Below are 16,403 nucleotides of genomic sequence, written 5' to 3'. Positions count from 1 at the left end.
GTAGCTGAGTCTGAAAGTGAGACTTAGAAACATCAGGAATATCTTGGGCGTCAGTAATAGCTCGCGTGCTACAGCCCACATTTTTTCATGGTTGGGGATCCAAAGTTGAGCCCCCAGAGTCAGATGGGAGCACTATGCACAGTGTTGGCAGAGGCTCTGAAAATAGTGAAGCGGTCCTGTGATGGTGACTCTTTCTATCTCTAACCCCCTTCTGCCTTTTGTTCTGTTTAAAATTAAAAAGATAAATGGGAGCAGGGAAATTGTTCATGTGCAAGGTCCCAGGTAAGCAAAAGAATAGAAAAAGCCCTTTAAAAAATTACTGATATCTACTGTTTAGTATTCCAAGGGATGTAGGGGACCTCTTTGGGAATTATGACTTCTCATTACCAAGAGAATCAAACTAAAGGTTAGGCTTCCTGATAGAAATTTTTAAAAGCTTTAGTCCAAAGAATCTGCTAAGTTTTCTCTCTGAATTCAGGACAAGTTCAGAGAACACTTCCAGATCTCAGGTTCATGATGCCATATATTGCCAAGGTTATATAGAAGTAATCAGCTACAGTTGCAAATGTGTTCTCAAGAACCAGACATTCTAGATAGGAAGGTCTCATTTCTCTTCCTTCTTCTGTGTTTCCCTGAAACAATGTCTTAACTCTATGTTTCTGTTTCCTCAGCTAGAAAATTAGGGTGATAATAGGACTAAAAAAGATTACATTTTTAAAAGGTACCAATACGTGTATGTGTAACTTAGAAAGAGAGAAGGCAGGACCACAGGAAAAAAATGGGTAAATATATATATATATATATAAGTGTGCATAGAAAGCTATAGACCCTTTGGAATAAAACTAAAATATGCCTACTTGCTATTTACAAAATGGAGGAACCCCCCCCCCTAACTCTTCATCTGCACTATTCCAGCCTTTAGGTCCATGATTGGTCAACAATCTGTTTGGCTTTGTATGTTAACTCTCTTTTCAGCCACCAGGTTCCAGATACTAGCATGATGCCAACCAGACTTCCCTGGACAGACAACCCCACCAATGTATCCTGGAGCTCTGCTTCCCCAGAGCCCTGCCCCACTAGGGAAAGAGAGAGACAGGCTGGGAGTATGGATCAACTTGTCAATGCCCATGTTCAGCGGGGAAGCAATTACAGAAGCCAGACCTTCCACCTTCTGCAGCCCACAATGACCTTGGGTCCATACTCCCAGAGGGTTAAAGAATAGGAAAGCTATCAGAGGAGGGGATGGGATACAGAGTTCTGGTGTTGGGAATTATGTGGAGTTGTACCCCTCTTATCCTATGGTTTTGTCAATGTTTCCTTTTTAAAAAAAATTAAAAAAGAAAGCTATAGAAATGAGTCAACCTGTATCTGTGACCTTGAGAGAACTACTGATGTTTTCAATGGAAGGAATAGGACACAGAACTCTGATGGTGGGAATGGTGCAGAATTATACCCATGTTATCACTAATTAAAAAAAAAAAGATTCATTTTTTTTAAGTCTAGGAACCTGTTTCCAGCAGAAGTAAACACTTGGCTAGGCAGGCATTTCCTTGTTGATGATTCAGTGATCACAGGTAGCCATCCTGGCCTAAAACCAGCAGCAGGTCACAAAGTAGCTTGTAGCTCTAAGCTGTTGTAGCATCTCATGCCTCTAGGCTTTTCGTTGTTGTTGTTATTGTTTGTTTGTTTTGTTTTCCAGTCATTTAATATCGATTTACAAAATTGTAAGATAACAGGAGTATAATTCCTTATGATTCCCACCACCAGAATTCTGTCTCCCCATCCTCTCCATTGAAAATCACAGTAGTTCTCCCAAGGTCACAGATATAGGTTGATTCTATAACTATTTATCTATATCTCTGTATATGTGTTTTTCCCCATTTTTTAACACTCCTGCTTTCACTTCCTTTTTAAGTCACCCTTATAACTATTACTACTTTCAGGTGTCTTTTTTTTCCTCCTCTTTCTCAGGTAAGAGAAACAGTACCAGGCCTCCTTTGGTGTTTTCCAGATTTGTAACCCTTACAGTCATCATATTAAAAAAAAAAATTCCTGGTGACAAACTCTTCAAGTCCTGTGGGATGGGGGTACAGAGCTGTCTGACTTACTTCCCCTATTGTTTAGCCCTTCTGTACCTTTTTGGGGTGCAGAAGGTGGGAGTCCTGGCTTCTGTAATTGCTTTGAGGTGTAGGAAGGCCTTCTGACCCAATCTAATCCCTTCCACCTTTATATACCTGACTGAAGTCACCAGGGGGAGCTCTTGCATTTAGAGCAAAGGGAGTTTGACACTGGGCTGTAGGTGGAAGAGCCCCTGAAAGCTTCAGAGGATTCATCATATTATTTACAAAGCAACACAAGGCATTGTTTTGGCCTGGGTGAATACCAGGAGGCAGAGGCTTGAATTGCCCCTTGTGATTATGAGCAGACTCCACAGAACAACTTGGATCAAACTGAGTCATGAAGTCAATGTGGTGGGTTGTGCTATTGATTTTTAATTTTTTAATTGAAGTAAGATTGCATCATAAGTTTCAGTCGTGTATCATTGAAAAATCAACATATCTGTATACTGCACTAAGAGCACTACTAGAAGTCCAGGTCTATATGTTTTGCCACATAATTGTTCCATTTTCTTTTTTGTTTTTTCTTTCTTTTCTTTTTTTTTTTTTCATTCAATGGCACATCATGGTTCAGAAGAGAATAAGAAATATTAGCCTAACCATATGGTAAGAATGGTTGCTTTTGAGAAAATGTGTGTATGCTGTCATGATGTTAAAACAAACAAACAAAAAAACATAGCTTCCTGTTAGTCATTAATTATTAAAGCACTGCACCCTCCCATCACACCCCCCAAGAAAGAGGTACATTTAAATTGAGGTTCCCAGGCTCTAGAGCAGGAAACTCCTGTCTTGTCTTGAAGCTCCTAGTTACAGTAGATTCTCCAGCAGCAGTGACCTTAGCTTTATAGTGAGAACTTTCTGTGCAATGAAAATAAGCACCAGGTGAGCCTCCATTGCTTCTCCCAGATGGGGGCAGGAGAAGGTTTTGACCTTAACAAAGCAAGGAAACATTGTTGAAGCTGAAACAAGAGCACACAGCACTTGCCTTCTTGGGGGTGGAGCAACCCCCAGGGCAGCTGCGAGTGCTTAAGAACTGGGCGGGGGCTAAGGATTCAGTTTCCAGCAGCAGCTGTTGGAGAAACAAAACCTACAAATTCCTTTAGAGTCATCTATACCCAGAGTTACACCTTGATGCTTCTATTTATTATCTGAGCCACCATAGGCAGGTTATAGGATCTTTCTGAGCCTGTATTGAACCACCTTTTAAAAGAACAGTAGCACTTCCAGGGCAGTTGGGAGTGGGGGGTAGGTATGTAGGTAGGATATAAAAATGTATCCAAATACTTGGGGGCCTGGCCTAAATAAAATCGGTGCTCCATAGTAGTTCCACTGTAGCGGTTTGTTTCCTCTCCCCTGGTTTCTGCTTGCTTTGTAGACTCTGGGACTTTTTCTGGGTAAGAAATATGCTGTGTGAAGTAACCATCCGCCAAGGGGAGGGAGGAAAGAGATAGTCACACTATTCAGCCTGACTCTCAGGCACCAGGTGAACTGGGGCAATCTGCTAGCTGAGAAGGGTAGGGATATTTGGAGAGAAGAGGGTCACTTCCCTCCTGCAGGTGCCAGCTCCCTGAAACTGCTGATGGAGACCCGCGTGTGCTCAGAGGGCACCCAGAAGGCACCGGCTCCGGGAGAGGGAGGAGCCGCAGCCGCCCAGGTGGGGCAGGTGAGGAGCCAGCGTTCAGGTGTGTTTGGGGCCAATGCCTACAGAACTGGAGCACAGCAAACGCTTGGTCCCAGGATTCTGCTCTGGGAAGCCGGATTTGTCTCCCTGACTCTGCCTAGGAAGAAAATCATGGAAGGGGTAAGTTTGCTTGTGGAATCTCCAGTGTAACTTGCTTTCCTCCCAGCAGGAGGAAAAACCCTGGGTAACCTTCCTCCAGGAGAGGAATCAACTTGTTACCATGGTGCACTGACTTTGCTTGCAGCCAGGCAGGACTGAAGTGCATACTGTGTCCTGTGCCCCCTTAGAGGATAAGAGGACAGGAGACTGAAGAATGGGGACATAAGGAACCCAAGTTATAAACCACTCCATCCTCAGTCTTGATGGAAGTGCCTTCTTGGACAGTGTCTGAATCCTCTTTGTGAATCGTACACTTTCTAGTTACAGAATTTGCAGAGCGTGTTTTTGGTGACAATTGACCAAAAAGCCCTTGTGTGTTCTGTGACCTGGACTGAGTCCGTTTGTTCTCCTGATCAATCGTATTCCTAGTAGATGATTAGTGAGGTTTTGGGACTTGAGAGAGCAGACCTGTGGGCAAACACACACCACCAGCTGCAGTTCCTTTCTGGGTTGGAAGCCTCCTGTTTGTGTAGCTAGAGAATGCCTCAGCCTGACCTAGCTACTTCCTCTTTCTCCTTTCAATTCCCCACTCTCTCCTTATAACAACTCAGTTTCTTTCCAAAAAGAGGGGGATTATATTTTGTATTCCTCTCTTCTTCATTATACAGTTAAAAATCAGGTTCTTTGCTCCTGTGACCAGTGTAGCTTCCCTCCCAGAGGTTTGGATTTAAATCAAGTCTGAGCACCTGATCAGTTGCTCCCTGTGCAAAAAAAAAAAAAAAAAAAAGCTGCCCTTTGCCCCAGGAGAGATGGCTGTCTTTGTTTGATGGATCATTGCAGTCTCACTGGCTGAGCTTTAGAAAAGCAAATCAGGGCACACAGGAATTGCTCCTGGCCTCTCTATTCTGAGTTCTCCCTCCACCTTGTAGTTTAACAACATTTGAGGAGCTCTTCCTTGGGAGAGGGGGTGTCAAACTGAGTAAACTTAGTGTGGGCTTAAGAAAAAGAAACGGGGGTGGGGGGCCTGGCAGGATACCTCATCTGGATAGTGAGTTTGCTTCACCGAAGTGTGACTCAAATTTGCACTCAGCTCCCTTAGCAGTGAAGGAAGTTTCAGTGTTGTGATCTCTTTCCTTTCCTTCTGTTTTGATTATTTTTTTATCGCAGCCAGGGTTATCACTGGGGATCACCAGAACTTTGAATCCACCACTCCCAGTGGCCACCTTTTCCCTTTTTTTTCTTTCTGTTGTTTTCTTTGATAGAACAGAGAGAAATTAAGAGGTGAAGAGGTGGGGGAGAGGTAGACCTGCTTCCCCCCTTGCAGATGGGGAACGGGTTCAAACACAGGTCCTTGGACATGATCTTATGTGCATGATCAACTGGGTATCCCATCACCTGGTCCCCTCCTATTGTTTTTATTGGTCCAGAGCAGTGAAGCCCCTGGGATAAAAACAAACAAAATCAAGAGAGATCAGCAGGTGGGGCTAGATAATGGTTATGCAAAGAGATTCTCATTCATGAGACTCTGAGGTCCCAGGTTGAATCCACCACCAGAAGGCAGAGAGGAACAGTACTTTGGTAATAAATAAACAAAATAATAAAGTGGTGGAAAGATTTTTTTTTTTTTCTTTTCTCCTCTACGTTAGACCAGGAGAGATACCAGCTTCATTTTTTTTTCTCCTTGTCTACATGACAACACTAGTAAGGGTGATGCCATTTATCCCATCTTTATAGGTGGAGGAATGCCAGTCTTATCACTTGCTCAGTGTCACACAGCTAGTAAATAACAAAACTGGAGCATGAGCTTAGATTACTTTACAACAAATACAAAGTGCTTAGCAGTATAAATAAGGCACCACTGGCAAAAATTACATCAAGAAAACAGGTAGAACACTAGGCAATGCAGGGAAAAATATACAAAGGAGAGTGTGAATTAATAGTATTTCATGAGATTATTCAATATTTTATACTCAAGGGGCAAAAATCAACTTCTGTTGTTCCCCATTGCTAGGAGGTAGGAGATGACTAAGATCTATAGAAGGGTTGGTGAAATAGCTCGCTTGCACCGTGTTCTGCTTTGCCATGTGCATGACCCCAGGCTTGAGCTCAGCCCACCACCTGGAAGGATGCTTTGGTGCTATGGGCTCTCTCTGTCTCTCGTTGTCTCTGTCTCTCTGCCTTCCTCACTCCCTCCCTGTCTATATCCTTTTTATTTAAAAAATAATATTCTTATTTTTATTATTGGATAGAGACAGAAATTGAAAGGAGGAGGAGGAGATAGAGAGGGAGAGATAAGCACCTGCAGCCCTGCTTTATCACCCATGAAGCTTTTCCCCTGCCAGTGGGCACCAGGGACTTGAACCTGCGCTTATGACATGTGTGCGCTTAACCAGATGCACCACCACCTGACCAACTTTTTATCCTTTGTTATTTCAATGATATATCACGGAACCATATGATTCAGCTATGGTGTTCCCTGTGGCATTCCTGTGTGGTGCCAGAGCCGGGTGTTCTCTTCTGAGTGGGCTTATTCGCAGGTCCAAAATGTTAGTGAGTCTATTTTCAGGAGAGTGGAGCACACTGGAGATTAAAATCATCCAAGCAAAACTTGTGATTTCCAAGAAAATTTCTGGAAAAAGGGGGGGAAAAAAAGAGAAGACTGACTAGTGATTCACAGTTCCAAAAGGCTGGCTACATTACATTCTACCGCATGGGTTTTGTTTTTGTAGAGCAAATGCACTGCAGTGTCCTCTTGACCTGTGATGTTATGCACCTGATGGTGAAACATTGTGCCTTTCACAGTTTCTGGACTGATGTCCATGTCAATAGCACAGGCCCCTGTCTTTAGCCTTTAGTCACCTCCCCACAAGTCAAATCTTCTCCATCTTTGCATCCACATTTCTCCACTGGGGAGATGATGATTTTTTAATTTTATTTCTTTGTTGGGGGATTAATGGTTTACAGTTGACAGTAAAATACAATAGCTTGTACATGCATAACATGTCCTAGTTTTCCACATAATAGTTCAGCCCCCATTAGGTCCTCTGTGATTTTGTTCCAAGATCTGAGCCCTACTCTCCACTCCAGAGTCTTTTACTTTGGTGCGATACACCAACTCCAGTCCAAGTTCTGCTTAGTGTTTTCCCTTCTGTTCTTGTTCTTCAAATCCTGTCTATGAGTGAGATCATCCCATATTCATCCTTTTGTTTCTGACCTATCTCACTTAACATGATTTCTTCAAGCTTCATCCAGGATGGAATGAAGAAGGGGAATTGATTATTTTTAATAGCTAAGTAGTATTCCATTGTGTATGTATAAAACAACTTACTTGGCCAGTCATCTATTGTTGGACACCTGAGTTGCTTCCAGGTTTTGGCTATTACAAATTGTCCTGCTATGAACATAGGTATACACAAATCTTTTTGGATTGGTTAGTTTGGTTCCTTAGGATATATCCCCAGGAGAGGAATTACAGGGTCATAGAGAAGGTCTACTTCTAGTCTTCTGAGAGTTCTCCAGACTGCTCTTGGGGAGATGATTCTAAAAGGTAGATCTGACCATGCCATCCCCTTTCTGTTGTTCTCCATTGCTAGGAGGTAGAAGATAGAGCCCAAGCCCTGACTTAAAAACTCAGTATGCACTGAGACCTGCCCTGTGTATTCCAGCTTCCACTTCCCAACCCCACAGCCCAGTGCTCAGCCTGTCATTTCCACTTCTTCATGCTCTTCTTTCCAGAATGCTGGTTTTTTTTTTCCTCTTAAGAATTGGCTCAATGCTCAGGAAAATAGCTTAACTGATAGAGCATAAGATTTACATGTCCCTACCCCATGTGTAACTATATCTCATATGAAATAAATGTGTACTTTCAAAAATCTTTTATTGTAGCTCCCTAAGGAAATTCTCCCCACCCTCCAGGACTTTGGTCACACTTGGTCCTTCTTCATCTTGCAAGATCCCAATTCTTCAAAAAGACCCAGGTCTAGACTACAAGGTTTCACTCAGAATTAGCACAATCTGGTGCTTAAAAGCAGAAATTCTGAAGTACTCTGACTGGTTTCAGTTTCTGGTTCCACGTGATTTTAGCAGCTGTTGGACTTTGAGCAAGTTGCTTAATCTTGGTATTTCCCAGGTACCTGCCTTTTGGAAAAAAGAGATAAAAGCATCTACCCCTTAGTATTCAATTGGGGTTTACTTAAGTTATACCATCAAAAAGCTTGAGCAGTTCCTGAGCTCAGACAGCAGGTCATTCTGCAAACTAATACATAAGTAGTAAAAATGATAAATGGATTGCTATGGGTGGAGTTGTGTTCCTTATTCCCAAATTCATGTGTGGAATCTCAGGCCCTGGTATCTCAAAATGTAACCTTATTTTAAGAGAAGGTCTTTGGAGGTGATCGAGATAAAGCGAGGTGGTTAGGGGAGGCCCGGTCTAATACAGCAGGTGTCTTTATAGGTAGGAGGGATATAGACATGGAGATGCACACAGAGGTGACAAGATCCATTCTCCAGAACCAGAAGACAGTAGACTTCTACATCAACCACTCAATCTAGGCAGACTAGATAAATTCATACTTGGGTTTTACTAAGCAGATTAAGAAAGTTAATGTGGAGGCTCAATATGGCACCCTTCCTCCATCAACCTAAGAGGACTTTTGCACCATGTTGTTTCGTTGACCTCTTCAGAAAGTGGCAGCCGTGTTGAGTCCTTCTGAGAAGAAATCTTAGAAGTGTCAGTTCTAACTGAGCATGAGAAAACAGGTAGTGATCATCTTGGGACAAGGATCAATATTCCCCTAGTTAAATAAAGACTTCTATATTTTTGCTTATCTGGAAGATTTGAATTAGAAAAGTCTTGGGGTGATTTTTAAAGATAATCAAATTGGGGTACAAAAATAGTTCACTGGGATACTGTATCTGCTACTTCTTATGCACATAACCTAGGTTCTTTTTTTTTCTATGTTTTTTTTTTCCTCCAGGGTTATTGCTGGGCTCCGTGCCTGCACCATGAATCCACCGTTCCTGAAGGCCATTTTCCCCCTCTTTGCTGCCCTTGTTGTTGTAGCCTCGTGGTTACCATCATTACCATTGTTGATGTTGTTCATTGTTGGATAGGACAGAGAGAAATGGAGAGAGGAGGGGAAGACAGAGAGAGAGGGGGAGAGAAAGATAGACACCTGCAGACCTGCTTCACTGCCTGTGAAGCGACTCCCCTGCAGGTGGGGAGCCGGGGGCTCGAACCGGGATCCTTACGCCAGTCCCTGCCTTTGCGCCACGTGCGCTTAACCCACTGTGCCACCGCTTGACCCCCTTTTCAGTGTTTTTTTAATTGCTGTTGTTATTATTATTGTTTTCATTATTGATGTCATTGTTGGAAAGGACAGAGAAATGGAGAGAGATGGGGAATTCAGAGAGGAGGAAAGAAAGATAGACACCTGCAGTCCTGCTTCACTGCCTGTGAAGTGACTCCCCTGCAGGTGAAGAGCTGGCAGCTTGAACTGGGATCCTTAGGCCAGTCCTTGCACTTTGCACCACCTGTGCTTAACCCACTGCGCTACCGCCCAAATCCCTTAACCTGGGTTCTTGTCCAGCCCCCATCACGCTTCGATACTGTGCTATCTTTCAATCTCCCACCAACTCCCTTTTGTAGCTGAAAAAGTTGGCTCAGAGCAGTAAGCTCCAATGAAGTTAAATTTATCCAGCTTTCTATTGTGACAAATTAGAAACATTGTGAATAATATACTTGAGAAAGTGTAGACAATTTTGAATCTTACTGTAGGAAAAAAGAACTCAAGGTGTACTTATTACTCTTCCCTGTATGTGTTCTCTTCTGTCCTCATGGTGAAAGGGAGGGCAGAGTAAGGATAAAAGCACAATATTCGACACCAGATTCTTCATTCTTAACCTTGAGTTTCCTTTCTGTCATGATTACAGTCTGTGCTTTATTGGGAAGAGATACTTGTTTTTTTGTTTTTTTTTACCTCAGAAAACTTGAGTTTGAATCTAATCTGGCATCTACTTGTTTTGTGGCCTTGAGAAAGTTAAGTATCTTCAAGATTCACTTATCTGAATTTATCTAATAGCACCTTTGTGATATGTTGTCTACAGGTGTGACATAAAGTGATTGGAAGTACTATTAGAAATAATAAAATTCTGTGCAAATATGCATAATTGTTGACATCAACAGTACTTCAAAATCTAAAGTCCTCCAATCCTAAATCTGAGCAGAGAAAACATTAGAATTCAAACCACTCTGAGTCCTGCAGCCTCACCCTTTTATGAGCTAGGAAGTAGCTCACCTCAAATTAGCATGTGAGCTTCTGTAAGGAAAGAATCCAGGGATATAGATCATTGGTAGAAAATCAGACTTTTGTGTATAAGGTCCCAGGTTTTCTCTCCAATACTTCATATTCCAAAGCTGATTCTCTTTCTTATAAAAAAATAAAAATCGAGGGTAAATAATATAAAAGTTATGTAAAGAGACTCTTATACATGAGGCTCCAAAGCTCCAGGGTATTTTAAATTTTTATTAGTGATATAATATTAATAAAAAAAAAATAAAAGATAAAGGGGCCAGGTGGTGGTGCACCTGGTTAAGCACACACATTACAGTGTGCAAGGACCAGGGTTCAAACCCCATGCAGGGGGAAAGCTTCACAAGTGGTGAAGCAGGACTGCAGGTGTCTCTGTCTCTCTATCTTCCCCTTCCTTCTTGATTTCTATCTGTATTCAAATAAATAAAATGGGTGAAGATATATAGGTATTTTTTATTTGTAGGATATAGATCTGCCTATAGCTCTGTTTACTAGTACTGAAGATAAATTTATGTTGACTTTTAGTTTTATAAGATTTATTGGAAGTTGGGCGGTAGCACAGCGGTTAAGCGCACGTGATACAAAGTGCAAGGACCGGCATAAGGATCCTGGTTTGAGCCCCCAGCTCCCCATCTGCAGGGGGGTCGCTTCACAAGTGGTGAAGCAGGTCTGCAGGTGTCTGTCTTTCTCTCCTTCTCTCTGTCTTCTCCTCCCCTCTCCATTTCTCTCTGTCCTATTCAACAATGATGACAACAAGAATAACTATAACAATAAAAAAGATAAGGGCAATAAAAGGGAATAAATAAATATTTAGGGGAAAAAATATTTATTTTAAAGAACCAAGCTCTAACCCTAATCTTAACCCTCATCTGAGGCCCTGGCTTTGACCCTCAGTACCACATAAGCCAGAATAGTGCTTTGATCTCTCTCTTTCTCTCATAAAATAAGTAAATAATGACAGCTTTTAAAAGTTTGCAGTAGAGTTTACTAGAATTGATTAGAATAGTTGTAGTGAATCCTGCTTTATTTAAGTCACACCCTCTTTCTCTCCCAAGCCCCCACCCAGAATTAATCATTAATCAATTCATTAATCAATTGGTTTTGTTTGTTGTTTGTTTGCCTTCAGGGTTATCACTGGAGCTCTATGCCTGCACTACGAATCCACTGCTCTTGACAGCCATTTTTTCCCTTTTTTTATTGGAAAGGACAGAGAGAATTGAGAGAAGAGGGGAAAGAGAGGGGGAGAGAAAGACACTTGCAGATCTGCTTTACCTCTTGTGAAGCAACCCCCCTGCAGGTGAGGAGCCGGGGACCTGAACCAGGATGCTTGTGCAGATCCTTGCACTTCATACTATGTGAGCTTAATCTGGTGTTCTACCACCTGGCCCCCTGTTTGTTTTGAATCCCTTCCTTGGAGCAGATTCTTTGTTCTACCCTGAAATCCCAAGAGAACTGCTCCACACTAGTTAGTCCATTCCAAGGCTCAGCTGCACTTTCAGTCTGGAAGTATTTTTGTGGCTCACATCTGCATCATGTTTATGTATTTCAAGATAATGTTTTGAACCGATGTTGCATCCTACTTTAAAAAAAAAAATCTGGTTTTGAAAGAGGTGGAAATTAAGAAGTATGAGGGAGGTGGAGGGGAAGAGAGAAAAATGTTCAGTGCTTCCGGGCTTGTGAAGCTTTCCCGTGTGCAGGTGATGACTGGGGCTTTGTGCCTGGATTCTTGCACCTGGTAACATATGTGCTCTAGTGGGTGTGCCACCACATCCTATTTATATCCATTATCCTGCTTTTTTTTTTTTTTTTTTGTCTCCAGGGTTATTGCTGGGGCTGGGTGCCTGCACTACGAATCCACTGCTCCTGGAGGCTATTTTTCCCTTTTATTGCCCTTGCTGTTTATCATTGTTCTTGTTATTATTGTTGTTGTTATTACTGTCATTATTGTTGGACAGGACAGAGAGAAATCAAGAGAGGAGGGGAAGACAGAGGCAGGAAGAGAAAGAATAGATGCCTGCAGACCTGCTTCACTGACTGTGAAGCGACCCCTCTGCAAGTGGAGAGCCGGGGGGTTCAATCCAAGATTCTTATGTCAATCCTTGAGTTTCACACTATGTGTGCTTAACCCACTGCACTACCATCTGCCCCTCACCCCATTATTCTGCTTTATGTATCCTCATATTTAATTTGATATTCCTAAGAATTGCATAAAAAGAATGGATAAAATTGTTTGCTGTTTAGTAGAAAAATAAATTCCATGCTTCTGATTGGTCGACAGGCCATGATAACTTTCGTGAGAAGTAACTGATTCCTGTGTTGTTGTAGTTAGCTAATTTCACGTAAGCATGCTCAGGTAGTTAGCCTGAATGTATTAACTATCTACTCTGAGGTTAGTTTCAAGCTAGAATCAAAGGTTTCTAAGTCTTACCCAGAACCTTTAGACTCAGAAGGCGCACCATCCTGACAGTGAACAAATTGAGACTCTGACACTGAACTCAAACTTGACTTTCAGTAAGATCAGGGTGACATAGCAGGTATTCAAGCCCTGTACCTGTGTGTGTTTGTTTCCCAGATCGTTGTGCATATGTAGTCAACATTACTCTGGGGGCTGGCTTTCCATTTTTGTGAAGTTGGGATGTGTGTATGTGTGTGTGTGTGTGTGTGTGTGAGAGAGAGAGAGAGAGAGAGAGAGAGAGAAAGAGAGAGAGCGAGAGACAGAGAGAGAGAGAGAGAGAGAGATGAAGTGGAAGTGGACAGAACAGCACCTTTCCACCCCACTTCTAGCTCTGTATGTTGTGGTCCTCCCATGTGCTGTCCAGGTACAAGTTTGGGGTCTCACCTACTGTAAGCACATGCTCTATAAAGTAGGTTGTCTCCTGGTTCCATCAATATTATTTATGTTTTGCTTTATCACTAGGCATGGTGTCTGCACAACTCCACTATTTCCAGCATCCTTTTGTAATAGAGGATGAGAGATAGAAAAAGAAAAAGAACAGTGTGTAAGGACCTAGGTTCAAGTCCTTAATCCCTACCTGCAGGGGGAAAGCTTCGTAAGTGGTGAAACAAAGTTGCAGGTCTTTCTCTCTGTTTCTCAATCTCTTCCCCTCCCCTCTAAATTGCTCTGTCTCTATCTAGTAAATAAATAAAGGATTTTTAGAAAAAGAGAGGAGGAGAGACACCTACAATATAAAGCTCTCCCTTATGTGTCTGCCCACTCCCCACACACATAGGTTGGAACTAAAGGTTTGAATTTAGGCCTTCAGAGCCATCATCTGGCCCCAATTTGTTTATTTCTTTTTTTACGATAAAGCCAGGCAAAGAAAGAGACTGAAAGATACCAAGGATTCCTTCAGTGTGGTGGAGACTCCTTTCTATTAGAAACGTTGGATCGTGCAGTAGATATGCTAATAACAAGTTTTGTTTCATAGTAAGTAAGTTGCAGCCAGCTGCCTGTGGGACTCTAGGCCGTTCCCCGCCCCCATGCAATTGCCCATCGAGGCAAGTAGCCCCCCAGAGGCAAGAAATGTTTTTTTTTTCAGATATGGCCCCCTCAGGCCTTCACTTGGCAACATTCTGGTTTTTGTTATATATGTTTCTGTTCACCCCACACCCTTGATACTATAGTCATTTAGTTAAAAAGAAAAGGGGGAATTGTCGTATGCTTTACATTGGTTTGTTCTAGCCCTCCCCCCCCCAAGAGAATTGGATCAGGCCTGTTAATTTCGCGGGCCTGCTTGGCCCCGCCCAAGGAACCTGGAGAGAGGGTTCCTGAGTCAGAGAGTTCCTGAGTTCCTGAGTTCGAGAGTTTCAGAGTTACAGAGTAAGAGAGAGTTCCACAGTGGAAGAGTTTCAGGGGGTTCCCCAGTACGAGAGTTCCAGAGTTCCAGAGTTGGAACGTTCCTGAGTTCCAGAGTAAGAGAGAGTGCTTGCGCCACCGCAAAGAGACAGCAGAGTTCTGTTTGGTGATTAGTTTGTCTTAGTTTATGAATCGTTGTTCCTGAATAAAGAAATACAGCTTCCCTGCCCAGCCGTTGTCTCCACGTCTCTGTTCACCACTGTGAAGCAAGCCAGCCCGGCCAGAGCCTTTACAAATTTTAACAACAGTCTCTATCTAGTAAATAAATAAAGGATTTTTAGAAAAAGAGAGGAGGAGAGACACCTACAATATAAAGCTCTCCCTTATGTGTCTGCCCACTCCCCACACACATAGGTTGGAACTAAAGGTTTGAATTTAGGCCTTCAGAGCCATCATCTGGCCCCAATTTGTTTATTTCTTTTTTTACGATAAAGCCAGACAAAGAAAGAGACTGAAAGATACCAAGGATTCCTTCAGTGTGGTGGAGACCAGGCTCAAACCTGGGTTGTGCACAGAGCCAAGCGGCACACTCAGCAAGTGAGCTACCTAATTGCCCCTATTGTTTGTATTTTCAATTTAACAGCTGAGTCCAAAGCTTACACATTTTTTCTCAGGGGCCCAGTCTCATGCCTTAAGAATCAAATAGCTATATGGCCATGCTCTTAGTTTTCATCTTTTCTCAATGCTAAGCGGTCACCTATGATCTTTTTCTTGTTGCTAGCCTTATCTTATTATCCCTCATGTCAGTTCTCACAGAGACAATTTTCAGCTCATGTTAATTCCTGCATTTTAGTTAGCAGAGCCTGCCTCTTTCTGTTCTTCAATTATTGCCTCCAGCTATCATTGCCTTTGAGCTAAATAACAAAATCCCATCCAGCACTCAGCAGATTCATTCAAGGCCATCTCCATCAAATTACTTTGTCATTTTTGTCCTTTTTGTTAGAATTTTCCTTTGGTATTGTTCCTATTTATCTAACAGTGAGTTAGGAGACATCTTCAGGAGAGGTATGTGACTTGAGGTTAAGTAAAACTGCTCTTAAGTCTAGAGTGTGGATGTGTGTTTGCTTTTGGCATTGTTGTCTGCCATCTGTCAGGATGAATGCAATTTTCCCATCTGAAACCATCAGGTCATTTAATTCTATACATGTTCCCTGAGCAAGTACTTCTTGCCACAATCATTTGTGATTGTCCAAATCACTATTACAGTAGTTATCTTCTTTCTCATCATTATCGTTTTTTCTTATTCACATTACAACCATCCTCATCAAAATACCTTTTCTAGGTAGTGGGAGATAGTTTACCCAATAGAGCAAGAAGCTTACCATAAGCTAAATCCTGGATTCAAGTCCCAGTACCACATGGGATTTCATGGATGGTGGAGTGCCTCCAATCTATATTTCTCTCTTTTCTTTCAATAACAATAATAACAAGATAGAAATGTGAAACAGTGCTACACATGCCCTACTTCCTGAATTAATTCTCCAGTGTGGCACAAGTAACTTCATAAATACATCCTTTCTGCAGGCTTCCTTTTTGCCAGTACCCATCCAGTGCTGATGTATGCAGTGCTATGTTATGAATAGTTGTGCCCTCATTTTACTCAGCAGCAAATAGAGAATTAGATAACTAAAATAGCTTCATTTAAGTGACAGGAACAGAGATATGATTTCTTTTTTTTTTCTTGTAAGATTTATTAACTCAAGTGAGAGAGAGAGAGAACCAGTGCATCATGCTAGCACATGTGATGCCAGGAATCAAACTTGGAACCTCATGTTTTTACATCCAGTGCTCTACCCACTACACCACAATCCAGGCCATCAAAGAAAGATGATTTCAGCCTAAGACTTTTCTACCCCAAAGTTCATATTCTTTTTTTTTTTTAACTCCAGTGTTATCACTATGGCTTAGTGCCTGCACTAGAAATCTACTACTCCTAGCAGTCATCTTTTCCATTTGTGACTGTTGTTGTTGGGTAGGACAGAGAGAGATTGAAAGAGGAGGGGGAAATGAACAAAGAGTGATAGACATCTGTAGACCTGCTTCACCACTTGTGAAGTGACCCCCCCCCCCACAGGTGGGGAGCCGGAAGCTCAAACCAGGATCCTTATACTTTATACCAAAGTTCATATTCTTTAAAAAAAAAAATTCTACTACCTTTATTTTATTTACTGGATAGAGACAGCCAGAAATCAAGAGGGAAGGGATGATACAGAGGGAGTGACAGAGAGACACCTGTAATGCTGCTTCACCACTTGCAAAGCTTTCCCCCTGCAGATGGGGACCAGGGGCTCGAAACCAGGTTCTTGCATATTGTGACATGTGTGCCCAGCCAGGTGCCC

At 42.3% G+C, this 16,403-nt stretch overlaps 1 protein-coding gene across 2 annotated transcripts in view; it reads left to right on the top strand.

Annotated features, from left to right (window-relative positions):
• Positions 1 to 3,607: 3,607 nt before the first annotated feature.
• FYB2 (FYN binding protein 2) overlaps positions 3,608 to 16,403 on the top strand; it is a 104,489-nt gene continuing 91,693 nt past the window's right edge. For both annotated transcript variants that reach the window (XM_060206269.1, XM_060206268.1), the window contains exon 1: positions 3,608 to 3,918. In XM_060206269.1, coding sequence (XP_060062252.1) covers positions 3,697 to 3,918 — 222 coding nt within the window. In that variant the 5' untranslated portion in view covers positions 3,608 to 3,696. The remainder of the gene's footprint in view (positions 3,919 to 16,403) is intronic.

Source organism: Erinaceus europaeus, chromosome 13, assembly GCF_950295315.1.
Source record: "Erinaceus europaeus chromosome 13, mEriEur2.1, whole genome shotgun sequence".
Taxonomy (NCBI): domain Eukaryota; kingdom Metazoa; phylum Chordata; class Mammalia; order Eulipotyphla; family Erinaceidae; genus Erinaceus; species Erinaceus europaeus.
The sequence above is the reverse complement of the archived record's forward strand: the minus strand, read 5'-3'. Positions and strand labels throughout refer to the sequence as shown.